Source organism: Coturnix japonica, chromosome 5 (genome assembly GCF_001577835.2).
Source record: "Coturnix japonica isolate 7356 chromosome 5, Coturnix japonica 2.1, whole genome shotgun sequence".
Taxonomy (NCBI): domain Eukaryota; kingdom Metazoa; phylum Chordata; class Aves; order Galliformes; family Phasianidae; genus Coturnix; species Coturnix japonica.
In genome coordinates this window covers 40,701,597-40,725,954 of record NC_029520.1, presented here as the reverse complement: position 1 = coordinate 40,725,954, position 24,358 = coordinate 40,701,597, and the positions used below count along the sequence as shown (strand labels likewise).

General features: G+C 44.9%; 2 protein-coding genes across 4 annotated transcripts in view; one reads left to right on the top strand and one right to left on the bottom strand.

Moving 5' to 3' along the window:
* ITPK1 (inositol-tetrakisphosphate 1-kinase) overlaps positions 1-11,357 on the top strand; it is a 118,685-nt gene extending 107,328 nt beyond the window's left edge. For all 3 annotated transcript variants that reach the window (XM_015865245.1, XM_032444851.1, XM_032444850.1), the window contains one exon: positions 4,850-11,357. In XM_015865245.1, coding sequence (XP_015720731.1) covers positions 4,850-5,172 — 323 coding nt within the window. In that variant the 3' untranslated portion in view covers positions 5,173-11,357. The remainder of the gene's footprint in view (positions 1-4,849) is intronic.
* Positions 11,358-12,523: 1,166 nt separating this feature from the next.
* On the bottom strand, positions 12,524-22,785 carry CHGA (chromogranin A). The gene is made up of 8 exons (XM_015865243.2): positions 22,564-22,785; positions 21,996-22,042; positions 18,301-18,394; positions 17,911-17,979; positions 15,872-15,970; positions 14,738-15,217; positions 13,839-14,293; positions 12,524-13,049 (listed from the first exon to the last, which is right to left on the bottom strand). Exons 1-8 carry the CDS (start codon positions 22,604-22,606, stop codon positions 12,966-12,968), a joined length of 1,371 nt encoding a protein of 456 aa, XP_015720729.1. The 5' UTR covers positions 22,607-22,785; the 3' UTR covers positions 12,524-12,965.
* Between the last annotated feature and the right edge of the window lie 1,573 nt (positions 22,786-24,358).

The window sequence follows — 24,358 nt, the reverse complement described above, 5'->3', positions numbered from 1 at the left end:
AACAACAGGAGGAATCTAAGGAAGATAATAAGATCACATTTGCGGAGGAGTTGCTATAAAGTTTTAAATACCCTTGAAGGCTATCATAAATGGATCGTGGATAAGGAATACAGCAATAGAATGCGAGTGTGAAAATCTGTCCACTTCTTTAGTGCACCATATGCCTTGGAAGCAGCCAGACAAAATCCTCGACCACTGAAATTGTCAGGAGTTACGAATGTGTGTAACAGGAGACAGTAATGCTCTGTCACCCATGCTACATTTAGTAACCTAACATAGGAAAGGATTAAATAATCTCTGGAACTGTTTTACATGCGGTTTTTCTCTTTGGAAATATTGTATCATTATTGTATCATTACCTGAATAGTTTTGTCTTTTTTCAGAGACATTGCCAGGCTGTTACATAGTTTGTTTAGCCTATCGTTGAATTTTCAGTGTGACTGAGGTATCTTTACAACTAGAAGCTTTGCCCTAAGTCACCAGTCTTCTTAATCTTTCCGTCCAAATCCTCAGTCCCGGTGCTGCCCTGTTGTGCCTCACATGTCTGTGACTGGCTTCCTCTTAAACCACCAGGCCTGCTATTCACAGGTCGCTTTGTTGCTTGGTTCTACCATATGGTGTTGATTCATTCTGCAAACCCATGATAACTGTCTTCTGCCAAGAGCAGTGAAGCAACCTAAATCAGATGTCAGAGCCAAGTAAGTTTTATGAACAGGTTCATATTTCAGATACTGGATGTTGAAATCAGTGGTTCAAGACATCTCTTTGCAGTCCTGCATTTTGCACTGTTTTTCATTCTGTACTTTTCGGTGACTTTTTTATTTGCAGGTATCATTTCAAATTTGATGCTTTGTACAGACCAAACTACTTAATTTCTTGTAACATTGGGAAGTTCAGACAGGGCAACAGCTTGTGGCAAATTTAGCAACTTAAAGAGACATGAAATCTCCTTGTAGTGGCATCACCTTGCAGAACTTGCCTGCAGTTTTGTGCTCTGCTTTATGTCTATCCTAAGGCAACAGTTTCTGATATTCAGAGCAAGTCCTGCATTTCAGTTTGCACAGTAATTGGTCTTTGAATAGGCATCAACTGAATAATCTTTTCAAGACGCTTGAGAGCACAGGAAAGCTTCTTGCGCACAGTTGAACATTTTATCACACATGGGATTTTTTTTGGATAATGACCATGTGAGTAGTGAACATAGTTACCAGCTTTATCACCGTGGTGTTGAAAACTACTTGGATAAAGTTTAGAGGACAACAGCAGAGACCAAACATACAGAAGAGAGAAGGCTGGGGGTAAACGAGGCAATATTCAAACCTGTAAAAGACAGCAGTACTGAGAGAGATGAGCTGATCTTAAAGCTGCTGAGATCATAGGAGAAGTAATGGGGTAACATTCAACAGAAGAAAATTTACGTCTCGTCCCTGTTGCTCAAAAGCATATTTAGTCCAGGCAGATGCATTTCCCTCCATGGGCCAATTTGATTCAAAGATGAGCAGCTGCAAGGGTATCAGTGGAGCCAACTCTATGCTAACAAGAAGCTGAAATCCAGCACTGCTCAAAGGAGTCCCTGACGGGCTGTGTCAGCAGTGGGTTCAAACCACGCAATTCCTGGATGGGGTTTTCCCTCACTTCTTTTCCTCTAGTTGTCCTGTCCTGGAAGGATTGCAGTAGAGCCAAATGGAAGCCAAATTAGACACTTTGGGGACCTGAAGTACTGCTGCTTAGTGGGAAGGGATAGGAAGAGGTGTCTTTTCAGGGGTATTTACTCTTTCATGGAGCTCAAGCTGCACCTTGGGGCCAGGCCTGACCAAAGTCCTGTCCAGCTGCCCAAAGGCTTGGCTTCCTTGTCCATTTGTCTTTCATGTCTACCCAGCTTGGAGCTCACTTGACCTTGCCACTCCATGGTTATCATGTTGAGATTAATTTAACATTAGGATTTAGAGCAGATGTACCTGGAGGAGGATGCTATTTGTTATCTGCTTCATTTAGCATTAGCGGCACTTTGGAAAGATGTTAAAGATAAATGTCTAGAAGCCCTATTGTGTCTCCTGTTATATAGAAAACTGTCTGGGCTATATTTAGCTGTGGTTACCAGCTGAGATATTTAACTGTAGGTCTGTCACGTAGCATGTGGGTTTTATGTTTGTCTGACCTCAGGTAACAGAAAAGAGGCTCCATGCAGCCTGCTGTTGCATCACTGCGGCTGATCTCAGCAAGCCTGAGCAGCAGCCTTTCAGCAGGTTGTGTGAGCTCTTATGTGGTAACTGGGAGGCAAGGCACTGGGTCTGGGCACATGGTTTGTGTGTGTGAGCACATTGCCACAGATACAGGCTGTGGACAATCCAGTTCTCTTTCCTCTGGGGAAGATGAAGAAAACCAGAGTATGTGCCAGCTGAAGGAAAGTTTGCTAAAAATCTGGAGGGTAACATCAGTAATGCTGGCTTAAATGTGCTTGTGGGCACTTAGTGGCTCTGCAAAGCTCAAGGAGACAGGGTGCTTGTTTTCTGTGGATTTCCTGGGTGAATTTCTTGGGTCCTCTGACTGCTTGCCTGTGTAACGTAAGCCCTGACTTTGTTACCATTGATTTCTGAAGCTACAATTTAGGTTACCCTTCTTGATGCCTTGTTGTCAAAATAGTGATGATGTCCCACAGTTGTCTTTTAGAAAGATGTTCAGCAGCAGCCAGGGAACAGGGAGAGCCAATATTGACACTTTGTAGCCATCCCCATCTTGTGGATCAGGACCTGAGACACGCTGGTCCTCTTCCTCCCTTCCCTGTATTTTTTTATACATACTTTTTTTTTGCTGTGTGAACTTTATTCTCAATGACCAAGCAGAATTATTTGGGCATTTCCATGCAGTGTGCAGTGGGCTGGCACAGAGGGAAGGTTATCTGAAATGTATAGCTTCCTTACACTGTAACATCTGCTGAGTTCAGGATTCTATAACTGGCCATTTTATTCCTATTAAATATTTAAAGCAACTTACTTTGTGAGTTTACCATGTGCCCTCAGACAAGGCTGGTTTGTTTTCAGCAAGCAGACATAAAACCATCTAGGGTCTATGGGTCTCCTCTCGAATATTAAAGCTGTTACTATGGAGATGGCTTATTCCGAGGGAGCCGGGAGGACTCTGAGTAGATTTGAAGGCTAATCCCATGTCTTTTACATAAGCAAGAAAGCATAACAGGCACCTCTATCAGAGAGGTGGAGATCTTGTTCTGGCTCCCATGGCCGACTGCAAGAGCCTCAGTTGTCCCTGGCTGATGGGGGGTATAATGTGGGTGACTGGCCACTGGAAGGTTTTAAATAGCTGATTTGTTCGGTGAATTTGTGTAAGGGTCTTAGAGACAGGAAAACTGGGAGCTGTTTGTTGTCACTCAAAGCAGTAAAGATATGAGACCTGTTTGGGAGTACCCAAGAGAATTGTGAGCGAGTGCAGTAAAATCCAAAGCAGTGTGGCAGCCTACATAAGAGTTAGTTAATGTGTGGGTTATAAATACCCCACAAAACCACCACATTTATCTCAAGGTTGAACTGTCCTCTTACCCTGTGTTTTTCAGGAAGCTGGTTTCTTATTGCCAAAGAAATTTGGCTTTCACAGGAGAAGGGAGATTCAAATGGAGTTATTTATGGCTCTTCTGCCCTTCTGTCACGTCATTAAAAGTGTTCTAAAATGTGCATTTATTTGTGGTCTGCAGTTCTGCTCTCAGGCTGATCTGTGTGAATGTGTGCTATTCATGTGGAACTTCTAAACTGCCATTTATTGCTTTAGTCTCCTGTATTAATATTAGGTCACCTTTATTACTTTTATAGATATTCAGAAACAGTCAGCCTAGCACATTTAATACATTGAATGTCACATCACCTCCAAATACTAAATCAAATTGATACCAATTTCAGCTATTGCAGTAGTAGCTAAGTTCCATTTCAAGACCTTATATAGATGTGTCGCGTCTGATTCAATTTTGAAATGAATATAATAATAAAATTGTGTCTATACCAGAGTGTTTAAAATAAACCAAGAACTCTGTACACCTGCTGCCACAAAAGTATGTAGTATCTCCTGGACTGTCTGTTTTAGCCAAGACATTTGTTGTTAAACTCTGCAGTACGGATTGTCTGGAATCTCTTAACAGAATTATGCAGAAAGATGGTTTTAGTGCTGACCCCAAATCCCACTGTTTCTACCCAATGCTGTATCATTTAAATATATTTAGTCTCCTTGACTGTGTTTTTAGGCGTTGTTCATAGCAGGGAACACATTTTGGGTGCTAAGTTAGGTTAGATTAGACAAGCACCACACTGCTTCTTCCAGTCAGACTCTGCCTTTCTGTAGGGGGCAGGGCCTGCTGTGCTCTTCTCTGGGGTCCCCCTAACTGAGAGGTTGCTGGGAAATTGTAGAGGGTACAGACCTTCAAGGAATCTGTGCTTTAGAGCAAGTGTCTGTAGTAAGTCCTAGCAATGGGATGCAGAAAATTGATGCTAGAATACACTTGTAACTTAGGAGAAAGGCTGGACTTGGAAGCAAATGATAGGGTATACCTAAAATTATAAGTATACATATGTATGTGGGAGGAAAAGGAAGCAGAAAATCTGAGAAGTGATCTAGTGCCTCTTATTGAACTATCTGGACAGAAGTATTTTAGCAGCAAGGGTTTCTGTTCCCTTTTATGCTCTCCTGCTTGTGCTTTCAGTCACAGTGGCATCATGGAAAAAAGCTTTTTATTGTCAATGGCAGGATGAGGACAGACTACGAAATAAAGTAGAAGAACCATTCAAAGAACGTACCGAAACTACTCAGCTACATTTTCTTCCTCTTTCTTTGTTTTTCCCCTTTTCAGGTTATGAGGGCGTTTCCGAGTTTTTCACAGATCTCCTGAACCACATCGCCGCTGTCCTGCAGGGTCAGGCACCTGAAGTGACCCAGCTAAACCGCAGCAAGCTCCTGGCTGAGCAGACCGGCGGGATCATGGACGAGCGGATATGCTGCGCGAGTACGGGCTGTCGCAGCGTCATGGGAAAAGACTCCTCCTGGATTGTGGACAGCGAGACCAACAGCTCAGTAAAACTGCAACACCAGAGACTAGGCTGCAACTCAGCAGTGTCCCCCAGCTTCCAGCAGCACTGCGTCGCCACGTTGGCCACAAAAGCTTCCTCCCAGTAACTTACCAATGCCATGGACTGAGGAAAAAGCAGCAGGGATACAAATTGTGGTCCCAGAAGCAGATCAGGCTGAAATAGTACAATTATAAAAACAAAACAAACAAACAAAAAAAAAAAAAACAAAAAAAAAAAAGAAAAGAAAGAAAGAAAGAAAAGGAAAAAAAACAAAAAACCACAATACAAAAAAAAAAAAAGCAAAATAACCATTTAAAAACAAAACACCTTCCATTTGATTTAACCTGATTTGCTGATGAAATGGTCTGAAAAGAGGAGGGTGAGAAAGTGATTCAGCTCCACGTCATCAGATTCCAATTGTAAATCTATAGTGAGTTTACACACACGCGTGGGATTTAACACTAGACCTTTCATTGTGGGAGGGTTGCTCTTTTGTTTCTATTGTTCTTTGTAATCACTGGTGACCAGCATTTTAAAGTCGGACCTCGTGGTATCAAGGAGATAATAATGTTGAAATGGAATGTATGAATGTAACAGTGCTAGAGATTTTTGCCTAAAATCCTCCCATTCCTTTTTCCAGGTAGGCCATTGCAAAAGACAACTTCAGTATCGCTAAACCAAATCTCTTGTAGCATTGTCAGGGTGTTGACAGAGAGCTTGCTCTGAGCCGCAGCTCTTTGATGGGACCGAGCATGCTGGTTGTTAAGGGCTCAGTACCAAGCAGCCACCCCAGTTCCTGCTTCACAGCTTTACCCCAGGCCTCCTTGCTTTAGTCACCAGCAGCTTCTGGCTACACTTGCCAACAGCAAAATGCATCTGATCCAGGCAGACTAGAGGCTGAAAAAGGGGTACAGGTTGTTAAGTTGAGTGATTTAGTTGATGAAATAACATTCTTTCCATCATCTTCTAGAAGAGCAGCTCATCTCTGAGCAGAGGAATTAATTCTCCCTACCTTGCACTTGTGAGGATTCTGGGACAGCTCTGCTGAAAGGCTGCCAACCAGAGCCGGGCATCCTGCTTACAGCAGTACACCTGGTCTAGGTGTAACGCAGTTGCTGCCTTCCACAGATCCATGGTGCTGCACTTTCTTTTTTCCTTTGCAAATGATATGTAAGCAGAATGAGTACCTTTGTGTGACAGCGGCGTGCGGCAGTTCTGTCTAGCGTATCTTACTGTGAGCTGCCAGGTGGGCAGGTGAGGTTGTTTGCAGTGGTGCTTCATACTATTTGTAAGTGAGCGCAGCCATGTTCTGTCTCTTGAGATGTGCAGTAAACCTGCAGTGTTCACCTGCTGCTGCATCTTCTAGCATGGCAGCATCTTCTGCTGTTGAGCATTCCTGCAGCTTTTGCCAATTCTGAACACTAAACTGGAAGTACCCAACTCTATCAGTGCTGAGAACGTAGACACTATTATGGTTCACTGAGTGGCCTTCTCTTTCCCTAAAATATATTTAAGAGGCATGGTGGTAAGAAAATGTCCTTAGTTCAGCTCCTAGCTTGCAGGTATGGTAGTCTTTCTATGGTGGGTATTCAAAAAGCAGCCATCACTGCAGTATTTAATGCCATTTTATTAGTATCCTGCATTAGATCGAGATGAAATGCATTACCACTTAAAAAGAAATGATCTAGAGCTTAAAGCTTGGGCACGCCATGGAGAGAGCAGTAAACTGTAGAAAGTGCCACCATCCTGACCTGATGGTAGCAGTCCTGGAGGAGAGGGCATTGTGTAGCAGTTGTTCTGTGCAAGCTCATTTTTCTCTGAGAGAGATTGGGTTTGTTTGCCAAGTGCCATCGTAGAGAAATTTCTGTAGCTGGGTTTGCATTTCTGAGGACAGTCTGCAATGAGAGAGGAGGACCTTGTGAGTGTGGTAGAATTCCAGGGCACATCAATACAGCCAGCTTCCTATCCTGTTGCAGACCAGCCCCAAGCTGGGCTCTCTTTGCAATCCCTGTGTGCTTCAAGGCTGCTGATCCCCACATTGAGTGCAGCTTGCAGGTCTGGGTCGTAGTGGTGTGAGTGAGTCAGATGTACATAGGTGTGGGTTTATATGAGTATTCAAGATAGACCAAACCTTTCATAAAGCCGTGACTGAAATAAAATTGACATCTACAGTTTGGGATTTGTATTTGTTTGTTGAAAATAAAAAGTGTTTTTATGTTACGTGTGTAACAAAAGATACCCTCAGGAAGGAATTTGCCAGTGCTTATTTTTGTATGGTACTTTCGTGTAACCAACTGGTGGAGTGTTTGTAGACTTTTGCCTTTTGCTCCCTTTATTATGGCTTGGGGTTGTTTTGTTTTGATTTGTTTTGCTTTAATTTGGTGGTGGGATAGAAGCGATGATGTTAAAGCTGAGTTAGTAACTGAAGACCTTTCAAACGAAGTATGTTTACATGAATCTGAGTGTCGGATCCAATTGAAATGTCTGTATGCTGTTTCCTAGTTAGAACATCAAATGAGAGTTTTATTTTCCTGGCTGCCTTCTGAATTTTGGTTGGCCTATTTTGCACTGCTTTATTTCTCCAAAATAAACTACTGAAATATAATTGTGCATTTTAAACTTGTTTACAAATGATTGTTAAAAGTTTATTTTGTAATTCTCTGAAGGCTTACAGAAATGCTATATTTAAATATTACTCCAGACCTTGGCTGTAACTAAAGAAGAAGTTTAGGTCGTTGGTGTGATCAGCGACGTTTTTTTCCCATAGTCTGTAATTTATTTCTTATTTATCAAATGTATCTGTATCACTTTAATTTACCAGGTGCAGATATGCAAGTACCTGTTCGTGATGTGGCATTACAATAGAGTTCTCTCATAAATTACCACGCGATTGCTGTATTGCTATATTTCCTTGCAGAAATTATTGTTGTGGCTCATATATTAGAGTGCCGCCCAATCTCACGGGCCATTTAGGAGACCGGTTTTTGAAAGCCAAACCTGTAAATTACCAAGTGTCCAGACATACAGTTACATTGGAGCACACATATGTTATTAAGCCTGTGCTAAAGTGCTTTTCTGAATTGCTGCCTCATTTGGTAAGTCTAGGATAGCTTTGATTTATGATAAGCTTCACAGTAATTTAGTTCTTGTTCTGTAGTCTTTTCCTTTTATTTTTCTTGTGTGTTTTAAAGTAAGGAAATGCAGTAATATTAGACCATACCATAATACCCTTGCTCTTAAAATTGCGGACAATCCGGGGGAGATTTTCCATAATGTCTTGTTTGAATTCTGTTATTGTGGGTTAGAAAATTATTGCTATGTTTTCAGAGGCACAGCTATTGCTGCTGTGTTGATTGGAGCAATTAAGTTAAAATGACGTGGTCACCAGTTTGCTTCTTACGGATCTGCTTCTGTTCTGCTTCACTGTTATCAGTCCATAAGAACACCATTAGCTTGGCTGGAATCTCTTGCAGGTTTTGTGTCAGCGTGATGGAGGAGATTTGACTGTGATTTCTGCTATAATTATGTAGCTGACTTCAGTAGATGAAGATTATCCCCTGTTGAAGAGAACTTGAATGGTATTAGTAGTGCACTTAATGCAAAACCATCTCCATCATCCTCTCCCTTTTACTGACATTGCCATGTTACATTGGGTTTGCAGTGACTGCATCAGGACATTTGGGTCATACAGAAAACCCAGTGTAGAAGTGCAGCCTGACCACATGTGCCAGCACTGACACCCTTAGCCTGCAGCTCTTCTGCCTTTGGTAAGCACGTGTCTGGCTCTTCCAGACCTGTTCAGACCATTGGAGTGAGACATTTGCTGAGAGATCTCCATTTGGAACACATCAGTGTTTGTGCAGAGGAGTCTGCAACAAGTCAAATAAGAACCATCAGCTTCATTTGCTGTCCTCATAGATGGGTACAAACCAAGAGCCTCACCCTGGGGCCCTGGGACAGGAGGGCAGTACAGTGGATGGCTCAAGCTGAGGCTGATGTTCCTCAGCCAGCTGTGGGCTGTGCCCAGTCGCAGTGCACGGATCGGAGTGGCAGGGCACAAACACTGACTGCAGGTGGCCAAAGGTGCTTGAATTGACTGACCAAAAAAAAAAAATAAGAACAAAACAAAGGAAAAAGGAAACTCCTGTTTCCATCCAACAAAAAGAAACCCCAGGCTTAGCAGCAGTTCAGCTAACATGGGTTCCCCAAAGTCTTGGTGTGGCAGCAGTGACCACAGGTCAGGCTTTTTCACACTCGCTTGCAGCCTTACCTTCCAGAGTGGTGCAGAGAATCTTAGGATTGGGTTAGTTAGTGAATAGAGTCCATTTTGAGTTTGTAGCCATCTCCCCATGTGCGTACTGCAGGAGTTCACTTGCATTACTTTGCTAATTTTCTTTTCCTCCCTCCTTCTGGTCAGAGATGTATTGATTTCTGTACTCAGTATACAATTACTTTATGGTGTTGCAGCTGTGTGTTTCGTAATAGCAGGATGTGAAAATGCTTTGTGTAGATTAAGATATTTCCTTTAATATAATCTCCTCCTGCTTTCATGTGTGACACGCGTTGCTGATTTTATTTGTAATATTGCTTTAATACCTATCTCAGAGGAATGTAACCTCCAGAAAAGTACTTTCCACATCTTCACTACCTTTCCTTTCCTTTCCCTATTCACTCTGTGTGGACCCAAGCCATCAAAAGTTGAGCTTTTGACGGAGTGGGTTTCACATCCTCCGTGGATGCTGTTATGTTTACATGGCCACACTAATTGCTAAAGTCTGTCGAAGTTTGAGAGGATCTGGGTGCAGATGAAAGTGTTAGGATAGTAAATCCTCGGGAACACAGGCATGATAGCATCTGTAGCAAGCACAGGCTCCAGGGTGTTCTTGCTTTGTGTACAGGGAACTCTTGGAGACTGGTTCATCCCTAGTGGTAGTGCAGTTTCCCTGTGGAAGAAAAAAATCACCATAAGAAAATATACTCTGTGATGAAGAAGAGGGATGAGAAGAGGTAGGTGAGGATTGGGGATAAAGTCGTGGTCAGGGGACACTGTGATACCACTGGGCCAGGAGTTGGCTCTGTTATTTTTTTATAGCAATCTTGGGAGACGTTCTCTCCCTGCATTTCTCACCCTGAATCCACTGGGGCTGATGCCAGCAGTTGTCTGTGAGCCATGAGCTCAGTAGGCAGTGGCCTTGTCCAGCGTGCCTGGAGTTTGCAGGGGGCTCCTGAGCATTATAAGTTGATTGATGGCCTGGAAATCTCTCAACACTCTAGAAATAGCTGGAACAGTGAATGGAGTTGGTGAAATTCAGGTCTTCCTCTTCCATCCTTTTTAAAGAAACCCACTTTTTATTTCCTCCTTCATTCTTTACACAATAGTTTTTAGATATAAATTATTTTAACATTTTTTTTGTGTGTGTGTGAAAAAAGTCATATATACATATATAAAGTTATTAAAAGGCTGAGTATATGTTGAGTATAAAATAGTGACTTCTTTGTTTCAGGTGTTAGCAGCCCCTAAACATGAGTTGTTTATCCTCTTGTAAAGTCAGTGCTGTAAAAAATAAATAAATAAAAGCTGTATTAGGTGTATCCTTTATTATTTATTTCTCAATGCAGTACATGATACGGCTTGTGTATACCTTTGTGAGAGCCATCTACTGAGATGCAGTCATTCTTAAAATCAAGTAACAGTAGTTCCTTGGGATCCCAGCAGTTCTGAGACAAGTGGCCCTTCACGTGTGGGTCATGTTGGATATTGTCCTTTCACATGCCAGCTGTGCTCCCCACTTCAGCATGGCTGAGGCCCAGGGACCATTCATTGTGCCAGGTTTAAGTCTGTCAATATGTGTGTTCAGATCCGACTGTGCGGTGTTGACACGTGCATCTTGTGATTTGCTTCAGCCCTCTTCACTATGATTTCTGAAATGGGATTCCCATTTTGTACTTAAATTTGTCTAGAATGATTTTTAAAAAAACCTTAAAAAGTCATGGTTTACTGTAAAAAACAACAACAACAACAACAACAAAACCCAAATATTTGCTATTTGGCATCTTCAGTTGCATGACTGATCGGATCTGACAATGGAGATGGTGCTTTCATCTAACAGCAGTGATTTCAATGGTAATATATTGTTTTTCTTTCTTTTGCCAAGCACCTGTGATGGACAATGTTTTGGTTTCAACAGTAAAGCAATATGCAGTAGGTATTGTGGCATTCTCTCTGTACTTGTTTTGAAGACGGAGCTGTCCCTTTCCAACACATAATGAAAATAAATGCCTTATAACAAATTTTACTTTGCCTTCTCTTTATGAGTGGGTAGGGCAGTGATGGGAGTAGCTCACTGTGGGAAGCTTCCTCAGCGTCATTGTTACTTTGGACTTTATTGAACCAGCTCTGCTAGTGAACATGGCTGGTGTAGAATCATAGAATGGCTTAGGTTGAAGGGGACCTTAAAAATCATCTAGTCCCCACCACTTGCCACCAGCTCAGGCAGCGCTGGCCTTGTACACCTCCCAAGATGGGGCACCCACAGCTCTCTGGGCAGTCTATGGCAGCACTTCACTGCCCTCTGAGTAAAGAATTTATTTCTAACATTTAACCTATATCTCCCCTCTTTTAGTTTAAAGCCATTCCCCTTTTCCTATCAAGGTTCAGTTGGTTTGGCTTTAATTTGTAAGACTACTGGGAAGTTGGCTGTTTATATAATGACTGCATAGCACATCTAGGTATCACTGGGATTCAGGCTGTTGCTGTGCTTAGGGATTTATTCCTAGTGCTGCTTTCTGGACTGATCCTGATGGCAAAATGTTGATTACTCAAAACCTAGTAGGGTTTTTAACCAGGACTGTGTTTTGTCTAGTGCAAGAGATGGTAGATGTCTCACTCAGCAGTATTAAGTTTTGCTAAGCAACAGGCAGGTTCAGCCTGTGTTCATGTAAACACCGCCTGCGGAGCAGTGCTCTGTGTCATCTCCAAGGACAGAGCTGCTGCTGGTTGGCAGCTAGTATCTACCAGCTGGTCAGGTGCCCTGCTCAGCCCTGAACTCTGTCCTTCCCTTTGAAGAAAGTCTATGGTTCCCAAGCATTTCCCGAGCAGACATTTAGGAGCCAAGCAGCTTGCCCAGCCCTCCAGCTGATACCCTGCCTAAGGACATGGCTACTCCTGCAGCAGTGCCTGAGGGGATGGAAGGGGCAGGATGGTGCCTCCAGGCCGCACCTCCTGATTCTCCCCATGACTCCCATTTATGAACTGCTTACTGAAACCCACTTTCAGTGCTTGAATAACTTGACATTCTCATGTGTTCACCCATCATCAAGGCTCCTCAGCCCCCTCCTCAGGTGCATGGAGCCATTCAAGTGCAGTGGTGAGGATGGGAGGGCCACTGGGGTGTGTGGTGGTGAGGGGACGCAGCCCACTGACACCGAAGCTGGCAAAGAAAGCAAGGAGCCCACCATGGTTTTATTTTTCCTTAGATAATTTTTTTATATAGAATATATTACAGTCAGAGCTCTCAGCTTTTAATCAAAAGGTAACAAGTTATTGCAGTTTTACCCAGTGAATCTACCGGTGGGAAGAGAACCTCCTAGAGAGCTCTCCTGTCTTAAAAAACAGAAAGGGGTGCTGGGGAAGCTGGGGGGTGGAAATAAAAATAAAGAAAAGAGAGAAAGTACAGGTGTAGGTCACACTTCTTGGCTACGGTGGCCCAATGGGGCAGGTGGACACCCGTAGGGGACAGAGTTGCGTGGGGGCAAGAAGCGGTGATGGGCACAACACTACTGCGAGGGAGGCGGGCCTGGCGCCCATGGGGCCAGCGTCCAAGGCGCGGTGCTTCTGCTCATCGTACTTGGCGTGAGACCAGGAAAGGAGACCATGGTGGAGAGCAGCTGTGGCAGCCTTCAGCCCCGTCTCAGCTCATGCAGCTTGTGGGCCACACGCTCCAGCTCTGCCTCGATGGCGGCCAGGCTCTCCAGCTCCTGGTCCTGCAATGAGAGCAGAAGTGAGGCAACAGGGAGCAGATAGAGGTGGGAAGTGTGGCTGGAGCCATGCCACCTGCCTGCTGCAATGGGGAGATGTGGGAGTGTTGCCTCCATCCCTGCCAGCACATATGGAGGTGTTTGTCCCAGAGCACTGTAGTGACCATTCCCAGCCCCTGCATTCAGCCCTCTGTGGCTCATACAAACTGGAGCTGGGCTTCAACATCAAAGAAACAAAAACAGTTGCTCCTGTCTTCCAGGGGACATGCTGAGCTGTTGCATAACATCACATGAGGCACGAGGGAATGAAGCATTTTCAGACAGCCTCACATCCCTTGCAGACATTTCTACTCTTAACACCTGCTTTCCCACCACTGTTGTCCCTGGTTTGCCTCCCCAGGAGGTGCAATGCTGCTCATCCTTCACCTGAGCTTGGGACAGACTTGGCTATCCTGTGACTTGAAGGGGATTAGAGACACAAAACACACAGCAAGGCTAGTCACTGTATCCAGCACAGGCCAGCACAATGCTCTTGTCACATTTTTAAAGCTCTCTAAGGGCAAGGAATATTTTTGCATTAATTACTAAATCTAGGAAAGACAGCATAGATGAGTGGAAACCTCAATAATACCTAGGTCTGGAAAACAGGAAGATCACCAAACTCCTTATCTTAACTCACAGAGAACCAATACGGGCTGCATAACACTAAGGCATCATCCTCATCTCTCTTTAGCACAGTTTGGATTCCCAAGCAATAACCAGACAGGACTTATTCTTAAGCCTATGTACACCAACCTCTGTTCTCCTGTTAGCACTGCCTTCCTCATCCTTCTTTTCTTCAGGCATGGGAGCAAGCGGAAATCCTTCACTGCTCTCCTCCTTTGAGTGATGCTTCCATAACCTTCTCACATCTTCCTCTGGGCTACTGAAGTCATACTTGTGGGACCTGAATGTCATTTTCATGGATCTGTCTGGGTCTTCTCCGCTATCATTTTCTTCCATGCGCTTCTTTGATGTCAGCTGCTTGGCCAGCTCATCCATTTTGTTCCACCTCTTGGAGTCTTCCCACTCCCTGGAGGACTCGTCCTCCATTTCCTCACTTTTGGCATCCCTGGACTGGAAGATGTCATCCTCTGCCTGCATTCCCTCATCTTCCAGGCGATGCCTTCCTCGTCTCAGTACACGCGGCTGCTCTTCCTCCTCCTCAGAGCTCTGCTCATCTTTGCCAAATCCCAAAGCATCGTCATTACCTGAAAGAGCATAACACACAAAAGTGAGTATGAGTTTTAACCTGGCTGGGCTCCACCTTTGAACCAAGACTTCAGAGGAGATGCGAGGTGACATAGTCCCCCTATTCCCAGGATTCTGGGATACCCACTCTCAAGTCACTGTCTCAGTAATGAGGACTGGAGACAGCAGTCAAAATCACAGAGAATATTCAAGGAAAGGCAAGGAATTGTCTCCTGGTGACAAGTGAGCAGCACACAGCAAGGCAGCTGCAGTGTCTGTGCTACTGCCATGCATATCCCGTGGGTCAGGTGCTTAGGGGTTCTGGGTGACTGTCACTGGGGGTATTTCTGTAAACCTGGTAAACACCTGCCTGAACTTTTAGGGTCTAAAGCCTCTTATCAGCTTGTCTCAGCACTGTCATCTCACTCTGGATAGGTAACAGCACAATCACCCAAGATACATACCATCATCTTCCTGCATCTCCTCAGCCTCCCCGTCCTCCTCAGCCAAATCAAGTAACCTCTCTGCTTCAGTAGGGTCCTCTTCTCCAGGAGCATCTTCTCCATCGTCCTCCTGCTCCACATGCTCCTCTGCTGTCTCCTCCTTGCTCTGCCCCTGCCTGGATGACTGCTCTCTCTCCTCGAGCTCCAGGCTGTTCCTGGGGCCTCTGCGCTGCTCCTCTCCTTCCCCTCGCTGCTGTTGCTCATCCTCACCCAGATCTTTGTCCAAAGCTTCTTCTCCCTGGGCATCCTCTGCATCTTTGATCTCGTTACTCTCTGCTTCATCCTGGTCATCCTTCTCACCATCCTGCAGCCTGGACTCCCTCACCTCCAGGCTATTTTTTCCTTCTTCTCTCACATTTTCCTTTTGCTGGCTTTTCTGTGCTGCCAGCTCAGCCAGGGATGCTGTGGGCTGCTCCTCCTCAGAGCGCTGTTGTGCCACATCTGCAGAGAGGAATGAGAAGCAACATCTCTTGAGAGGTCATCTCACAAACAGGGGAGTCTAGGTGAAAAACCATCACACCCCTCATAGGCATCTCCTCTTCCCAATACAATATCTTCTTCCTGTGGCACTGCATGCCTCCAAATGAGCCAAATGTAGCCTGTTCAGGACTATGGTATTATGTGGACTGTCTGTCCACATCTTGAGCTCAAATTTCACTGCAGGGACCATAACCTAATGTCATTCAAAGGTGGCTGTAAAACAGACCCACCTTGCTATTGTATCTCTTTCATGAGAGAGTTTCCCTGACCATAACTCATCCTAAGCACTAAGTATGGCAGCAAGGTGGAGGGGATCACTATCAGGTTGGTAGCCTGAACATCTGTCATGGTTTTGTAATGTTGTACATGATGTTATGATGTGGAATATTGACAGCAGCATTACAAAACCATGACAACATCTCTAGTTACTACAGCTCAGAAGCACCACGTTGTTTCATCTGGTAAATCAGACCAAAACAAACACAGGGTTGCTGGTGTATGTGACACCCAAGGAGACAGGCCTGGATGAGGAGCAGATGGACACACCAAGGCTGTCAGAAAGAACATCCTTGTTTACAGCCTGCCTGGATTCCCCAGCAGGAGGCTGACACTGACCTCTTTGCTTGTTCTCATCATTCTGACTTTCAAGGACTTCAGAAAGTTCATCTTCAAAGCCGCTGTTTTTCTTTTGCTGCTGAGTTCTCTCACTGGCACCTGCATTGGGTAACAAAAAAGTAGCAAAAAGCAGCACCTTCTGTACTTTCAGCAAGTACAGACAGCAAAATAGCCGTGCTCTTTACAGTTCTATGTGTATTTTCTGCAATGGGCATATCTGCCAAAGGGGAGCTGTAAGATGGGGGATGCATGAACCAACTGTGATAATGAAGCCATCATCAAAAACATTAACTGCAGGAACAAAAAGGTCTCTGTGAAAACAGAGAGGCAATGTTGCTAGGAAATCAGAAATATTGATGGAGAACTAGGGAATAAAAGATGCTGAGGTGCAGCACATTGAGGCCAACAAAATACTTAAGCATTGGAGTAATGAAGGATAATAACTGCCTTCTTCCAGATGCTGCCCACACACCTGAGGTGAGCACTGGGAGTCCCTGTGCCCTCTCACCTGATGATGGGATCCTCCTCTGTCAGTGCTGGCTTCACAAAGGCATCTGAAGACAGTTTTGAGTTGAAAGACAGAGTGTGGGACCACTATGCAGTTGTCCTGGCAAGCAGTGCTCCCCTGACAGCCACATTCTACTGGAATCTGCATACTCAGCAAGCGATGAATAGCCCAGCTCACAGCCTGCTTCTACAACTTCACTCAAAAGTCAGAGACACCAGTGCTAGCTCAGGTATCTCCAGTCTTATAGGAGGCAGGGCTGCAGGGTGTGGGCTCTTCAGACTGATTAGGAACAGCTGAAGCTAGCACAGAGGAGAGCAAGGAAGGAACCTTAGTTTTTCCCCTCAGGTTTCCACTCTCAGTCACTGATCTCTTGGTGAGGTGTAAGGTGGAATGATACAAAGAAGATAACAGATATTCAAAAGGTTATTTATGAGGAAAAGCTCACCAATATGGATGCCTCCACTGGGAAATTCTGAGGTGATCTCCACCAAGGAGCAGTCTCCAAGAGATGCTGCCTTAGTGGTGGTCAGCCCTTAAATGAGGTCTAGAGGAGGTGGAGTCAGGCTCCACACCTTCTGGGAGCACAGCTAAATTACTCTCACCTGTGCTCCCACAGCTGACCTGACACTTGCCTCAGCTGATTAATCAGAGGTTCAGGCTGTGATTACCAGCTTCCCATACATGAGGTATCATTACAAAATGGTGTGAGGGGTTCAAGTCAAGGAAAGAGCATAACAAGCTGGAGCTCCATTGTGTTGCATAGTGTGGATGGCAATTGAGCACACTCTGCACAACCTGGTCTGCCTGAACAGCAATGCAGTGCACAGAAGAGGGTCAGATTTCTTTCTTCTGGATCATCAGAGCACCTCTGGATCCCACCTGGGTCACTATCTGCTGTCCCCAGACAACAGAATTTAGGCAAGGACCAAATAAATCATTGCTTTGGGAGCTGCATGGAGCTCTCTCCTAACCCTGACATGCATTTTCCCTCTCATTACTCCCTGCTGCCTCTGTGGTTTCCCTACTCTCTAGGCAATCTGGTGGTAGTGTCTCCCAGCCATCTCTGGCTGCTGTGCTACCAGGGAGTAGGGCACAAGGATGCCCTGGCAAGGCAGGTCTGCCAGCTGGGTAACCTATGCAGAAGGAGAAGGCAGGCAAGCAGCTGCAGCCTCAGCTGGACAACCTGGCTGGGAACCCCAGCGGCTTTGAATGTGCCTCACCTGTAGCCTGCAATCCTGTGCTGGGGACATGTGAATAGTTTTTCTCCCACCCCAAAATGCATATACTGTATAGGAAAACTGTATGTAGCCACCAAGTTACTCTGCAGGTTATTTAAGTCATCAGATACATAATAGAGTTATTGTAAGAAAAGTTTCCCTACACTTGCAGCATTCACTGGAAATCCTGGAGCTCTGTTCCTTATGACACATTTTTATGCTGTTAAATTAAAGTCAAATAAAACTACAAGAACCCTGCAAGGAGCTACAACTGATGAAATCCATCTTCCCAAACAACTGTAGTAAAACTGTACCTTGAGCAGCAATTTCCTGAAGTTCCTTCAGTAAATTTTGGTGGCGAAGGATAGAAATGATTCGTTCATCTGCAATAGGAGAGACTTGGTACAGAATGTGGCCAAAGACAACTTTCCACCACCCTTAGAAAATACAAAAGTACTCCAAATTCCATCATTCTCCTCATTTGCTCTTTCCTGTCCCCTGGCCTGATTTGCTGCCTCATCTCTCTGCTCTGTGCCTGGCAGGAAGGAGGCTCAGTGGGGTGACCATGAGGAAGGTGAAATTGCTGGGGACCACTTGACAGGTGCCAGAGCACATGTCAGACTGGGCCATGGGGAGCAAGACCCTGCTACTCTCTGTTCTTAATCCCCTCTTGCTGATACCCAGAACTAAATTAACGTCTGTACCTCCTCTGAGTGTCTCTAGGCATTCCTCACTGATCGGCAGTGGGTCTGGCTTTGATAAAGTATCCGAGATGACCTCCACGATGCACTTCATCACCTAGAAAGGGACAAAATAGGAACAAAATCACTGCTTCTTTGATTTTATTTTTTCTTAAATCAATCTGTTATCTAGGCTGAAATGCAGCAGATGATGGCACAGATACTTTCTGCCTTTCTGATGGAGACAGAACGGAATGTTCAGTTCCTGTTTCACCTAACACAAGAACAGAAGGTACTGCCCTAAACTGAGAAATGAGCGAATGACACATGGCAATTGGAAGAGCTACTTTGACACAGCTGAGGATCTCATGACTTCAGCCCACCCCATAGGTTGCACACAAGGGTTGATTAAAAAGATACTCAATAGATGCATACTGAACTCAAACTCATCATTTTTAAAGTCAGTGTGCCAGTTTGTACCTCATAAAAGGACTCAGTGGGAGGCCATAGAGGGCAACAAGTGTCCATTACTCTTATTCAAGCCCTGAGGAGGCCATTCTGCTTAGACTGCAGCCAGGCACAGTGTGTGAGGAAAGTCAAATCATACTCTCAGATGCAGTTGAAAAATACTGCTCTAAAGGTCTAGAGAAGGGCAACCCACTCTGCAGGAGTTCTTGACTTCCTGGATGAACTCATCTATTATAGACTGGAAGATCTGAACATGGAGTCAGGTCATCTAAAGGCAAGGAAGTTTCCATACATTTGCTACTGCCTGAGGCAGCTTTCCAGACTGGACAAACACTGGGTCTGCCCTCTGCAGAACCCTTTTCTGAGGGTATAATTAGAAGGCATCATTCTCATCACCTCCACTCAGCCCTTGCTCTTCACACAGGCAGCCACCTAATGGCTGGGGTAGCTGATAGTTTCTGCAGGCGACCCTAAGGGCCTTCACCTCCCTCACAAGGTGCCATTCTCAGAAGAGCAGAGCTCTGTAACTGCAGTAATTAGACACCAGCCAGCAATTCCCAGTCAGCTACAATGTCACTCATTCAAGCAATTGGATATATTTATTGACCAGCTGGAATGGGCAAATTTTCACCCTGTGTAAGGAGAGAATTCTGCTTTCACAGGATATAGACAGGAAATCTTGAACTCTTTATCTATTTGTACTTTTTGAGGGGATTTATTGCTGAATTTACAGTGCTGCAGGAAAGACAGAACAAAAAGAAAGAAGAGAAATTTCTCTGGTATCATTCTCTGATACCACAAGGAGGCCATTAATATTGATTTTAGATGACCTAGTGACAATTCAATCTACCATTAAATAGAAGGAAGAAAACCCAACAGATTCTGATACTTTCTGCATTTCTCAACATTTGGGGCCTTTTCCCCCCCCCCTTTTTTTTCTCTCTCTTTCTCTTAGTATTTGATGCAGCTCCTGAAGTGGGCAGTTTCTCATCATTACGAATCAGAACCTGGTCCAATAAAACACCCTGTACGAGCTTCCTGAAGATTTCTCAAATGACTTCAGGTCATCATCAGAGCACAAAGAAAAGTAACAACCACCACGGAAATAATGCAACAATGAAATGGAGAATGCAGTTATCCCAGCACTTCCCAGAACTTTCTGTAAGATCAAATCTTGCAGAGTAAGGTTTCAAAAGGTCACGGTAGAACAACCTACAACAGGAAATGAAGGGAAGCCTTTCCAAAATCAAGGGAGGGCTTGGGTTGGAAGAAACCTTCAAGATCATCCAGTTCTAAACACCCTGCCATGGGCTGGCTGCCCACTAACCAGCTCAGGCTGCCTAGGGCCCCATCCAACCTGGCTTTCATTGCTTCCAGGGATGTAGCACCATAGCTTCTCTGGGCAGCCAGTGCCAGGGCCTCACCACCCTTTGAGTAAAGAATTTCCACCTAACATCTAACCTACATCTCCTGTCTTTTAGTTTAAAGCAATTCCCCTTGTCTCATCTCTATCTGACCAAGCAGAAACAAAACAAAACAAACAAAACCAGTCCTCCCTCTCGCTTGTAAGCTCACTTAAAATTTAAAAGATTTAACTAATCCAGCACAGAAATTCAGACTAAAATTTTCCCATAGTTGTCCTCTAGCTGCGAGCATGTAACTAAATCCTTAAGACTTTGTCACACTGTCCCTGCACAGAAATCTTCATTTCTGAACACAGCCTTAATAGGAAAGCCCTCACCACATTTAAACTATGCACAGGCCCTTTCTGAAATATTTGCTTGCAGGTGAGAAATACTGCCTTCTGAATGTAAGGGTAGGCATACACCTACACAGAGATATGGTAACTGCTGTGGTCATGTGCAGTTCCCTTTGGTGCAAGGAAAGCCTATCTATTCTCTGAGTTTTCTCTCAGCTCAAACTCATTTCAGTGCAGTACCCAAATTGAGGACAGGCTTGGGAGATAATTCTTCCTTGGGGGAAGATTTCCATGGAGTTGTGTTAGTTTTTGCAAAAAGTAAATGTAGCTTACTAGGACTTGCCAGGTTTTACAGATAAAGCATATTGTGGAATGGATCTCTCAAGAAAAATTGTGGAATTAATAGATTTTCCCCATGGAATGCCCAATGAGCATCCTGCTCTGGCCCATCGCACTTTAAGGGGCAAGCATCTGCCTGAGCCTCCTTTCTCAGTGTACAGCCTGAAGCAGGCACCCAATGGCTCAGTCCCAGGAAGGGCTAAGCAGGCTAAAGGACTTAGCTGAGCAACAGCTCTTCATGCCCAGGTGCATCTGACAGGAGATGAGGAGGAGTTTCTCATGGCACTCACTCTGTAAATAACAGTGACCGGAGACCATACTATAGAATATGTGTCTGAGAGTGACACAAGTGTGCTCTCTACTATTGCTGCCTGGGGAAAATCCCTGTGCAGATTGAAGATTTCAGGAAACAAAGAGGTTCAGGAAGCAGAGGGGAAAGGGTTGGCGTTTGCTTTTTGTATTTTGATTCCAGTAGAAGTCTTAATTTGGGCAGTAAAGAAATCAACTCATCTGAAAAAATACAGGTATTGTAACATCAGGAAGGAGATGGGAGGATTTTGCTGCAGATCAACACAGGCAAACACAGATATCCAAACATCCAGCTGCCAAAAGCCAGTTGGGAGTGCACATACGTGTGAAGTACATCAGAGAGATGCATGGAGGTAGGCACAAGGGCCTATAAAAGAAGGCTGAAAAGGTCAGTCAAGTCACACACAGCTTGTATCCATCCTGACAGAATGAGAAGTAGCTGAGGACAGATTAGCACTCAGAGAGTATCCAGTTGCCTATTTTTCAGGCACATAGAGAAGTAACACACCACATGCGTACAAAGGCAGACAGATGTATACACGCCCCCAAACACACACAGTCCCATTCCTGAATCATATCTCCCCCCTACTCTCCCCTGAGTCACCTCCTGTTGGAAGCTTTGAAAAGCTGAAAGTAGGAGGACCAGAAAGGGTCATACCCAACCTCCATGCCCAACCTCATTGTGCCCGAGTACCCAAAAGTGGAATTGCAAAGGGTAAATACTGAAAGGGAGGCAGACGGGGAGGACAGATCCTGATATGGGGATTTCTCATGCATATCTCCCCAGCTGTCACTACCTACAGGGTGTTTCAGTAGGAGCAGCCAAGAATAAGCCAGGTAAGTGGATGTTAAATATCACATCCTTCAGCTTTGATCCCCTTTTCCACTACAGGTTTATTCTTACCTTAGTGTCCCCTTTATTCATTTCATTTGTCACAGGAAGGGAGATAGCTGCAAAATGAGGAGAGAGCAAAAAGAAAGAGCTTGTTATTCTCTGCCTCTGGGAGACAAGCATAGAAATCCTATCCTGCTAAAAACTGGAGTGCAGGAGGTGGGAATCTGGCCCTCGTTTAAGTGGTCCCTAGGTGTGCATGTTGTGCCTCCCCCCCCCACACATGATGGGAAGGGAAGGGAAGGGAAGGGAAGGGAAGGGAAGGGAAGGGAAGGGAAGGGAAGGGAAGGGAAGGGAAGGGAAGGGAAGGGAAGGGAAGGGAAGGGAAGGGAAGGGAAGGGAAGGGAAGGGAAGGGAGCCTGGTGGCTCTAGACTGGGGACTAGCCGGGCACGGCGCGGCCCCCGGGCAGTGACCTTGCGGCAGCCGCTGTCCGCGGTGCTGAAGCGGCCTCAGCCGTCGCTGTCCGAGGTGCTCCAGGAGCGCGGTAGGGACACAGCCGGGGTGGGGGCGGCTCTGCCCGCAGTGCTGCGGGATCCCGGAACGGGGGAGGGGTCGAGGAGCTCGCTCAGCCCCACTTACCTGGCACAGCCAGCAGCAGGACGGCGAGAAGTCTCGGGCTCATGGTGCTGGCGGGGTGCGGGGAAGGAGATCGGCAAAGCTTTAGTCTGGCCCTGGTTTGGGGGATTCGGTGAGGTGCTGGAGGGAGATCAGCACTGTGCGTGTCTGCGCCAGTGTCCTGGCTGAAGATCCTAGACGGAGCACTGCAGCAACCGGCTCATTTATATATGTCAGCCCCTCGGAAATGGCGTCAGGAGGAAGCCACCTCCCCCTCTTTCCCTCCTCCCCTTTCACATAGCCTGCCCACCAACACCTACCACCTGCCGAGTACTGAAGGAAGAGCCACACTCCAGGACCCGAAACAGCCACCCTGATTCCTCCGGCTACCTGGGAAAAATGTTCCAGCAGCAAGATGTCAAGTTCGAGTTGCTCCATCTTCTTTACACACAGCAGGAGCAGGATGATTATGAATACATACCAGTAGTTCCAAGTAAGAAAGCCACTTTTTATATCCCAGCCAGCATAGCCATCTGTAGGTGGATTTGCCCACTAGGGGTGCTCTTGCCTTCCACTGACCTCAGAGAAAGCCTAGATGAATAGCTTAGAATAGATGTTGATATTTTTATGTGGCTGATAGACACCTCCACAAAAGGTAGGAGTACCCATGAGACTGGTCAGTAGCCAGAGAACTGGTCACCATAAAGCCATTTTGCCAATGGAGATGACAGGCCCCAGCTATCTGATGAAAGATTCATTAAGAAGCAGGATAACAATGCGGTAAATAGCAAAAGTTGTTGAGGTTGTCGTTCAGCTACTGTAATTCTGCAAGCAAAATTTTAATATGCTGATATCATTTGTTTAGTAGTTCACAACAAACTCTAACATCACACTATACCCTCACTGCTGAGCACTGCAAAGTTGGAATAACCAAGATTACTTGACCACAGGACAAAGGAGGCAGAGGAAGTAAAGAACTGGAAAATCTGATAGTCACAAGCATTACCATATCCTTGACAAAATGGCTGCTTATTCTTTGGATGTGATATCTATCAGAGCTGCCCTCTGAATCTCTTTTGAAAGTATCTGCAATGTTTCTTTAGGTCAGAGGTTTATCCCCACACATGTGCACCGCTGACACTCAGTGTCACTGTTATGCAAGGGGATTATTATCCCTACAGCAATTTCAGAGGCCACGAAAGTCCAAGACTTATATTAGAAAATCAAATTCAGAAAAGTGCACTGCTCTGTTACACTCACTGGAGAGTCCAAAGAGGAGGTGAGAACATACTTGTTCTAAGATGTCAAAAGCTCTTCTATGAGACCAGAGAGTACACGGATTTCCAGTATGCCATAGAGATGTGTTCCCAATTGTACGCTTAAATGTCCACTAATGTCTTCTAATGTCTGATCTATGCCTCAAAAGACAGATTTGGATTATAAAAACCCACTCATGTGTTATCAAAGTTCTCCTTGACTGTTGCATTTTCTACTTAACAGCAGAGAAAAGCTGTCAATAAATCAATCTTCTGAACAAAATTTAGTGGGTGATGTTGATTGACGGTTATATGTTTATAAGACCATGAATGAACATCCATGACAGTTCTTGTTGTATGGGGAACCTGAATCCTCCAGGAACAACAGACATCCTTTCTGTGTGTGTGAGTGTTTATTTGTATGCTTGGATTTATCAATTTATTTATTATTTATTGTCATATTTAATGGCCTGTTACTCCTTCAGGCATTTTAGTCTCTTATTATAAAATACTGAACATTATTAAGCTTGTTCATTCCTATGTATTTCTAACAGAGAAACAGA

Coding starts and splice junctions, on each gene's coding strand:
- CHGA (XM_015865243.2), bottom strand. CDS start 22,606: ATGAGCCCGAGACTTCTCGCCGTCCTGCTGCTGGCTGTGCCAG. Junction 18,395..21,995: donor TGAATAAAGGGGACACTAAG/GTAAGAATAAAC, acceptor GTCCCTTTCTAG/GTGATGAAGTGCATCGTGGA. Junction 15,971..17,910: donor TCAGGAAATTGCTGCTCAAG/GTACAGTTTTAC, acceptor TACCCAATGCAG/GTGCCAGTGAGAGAACTCAG.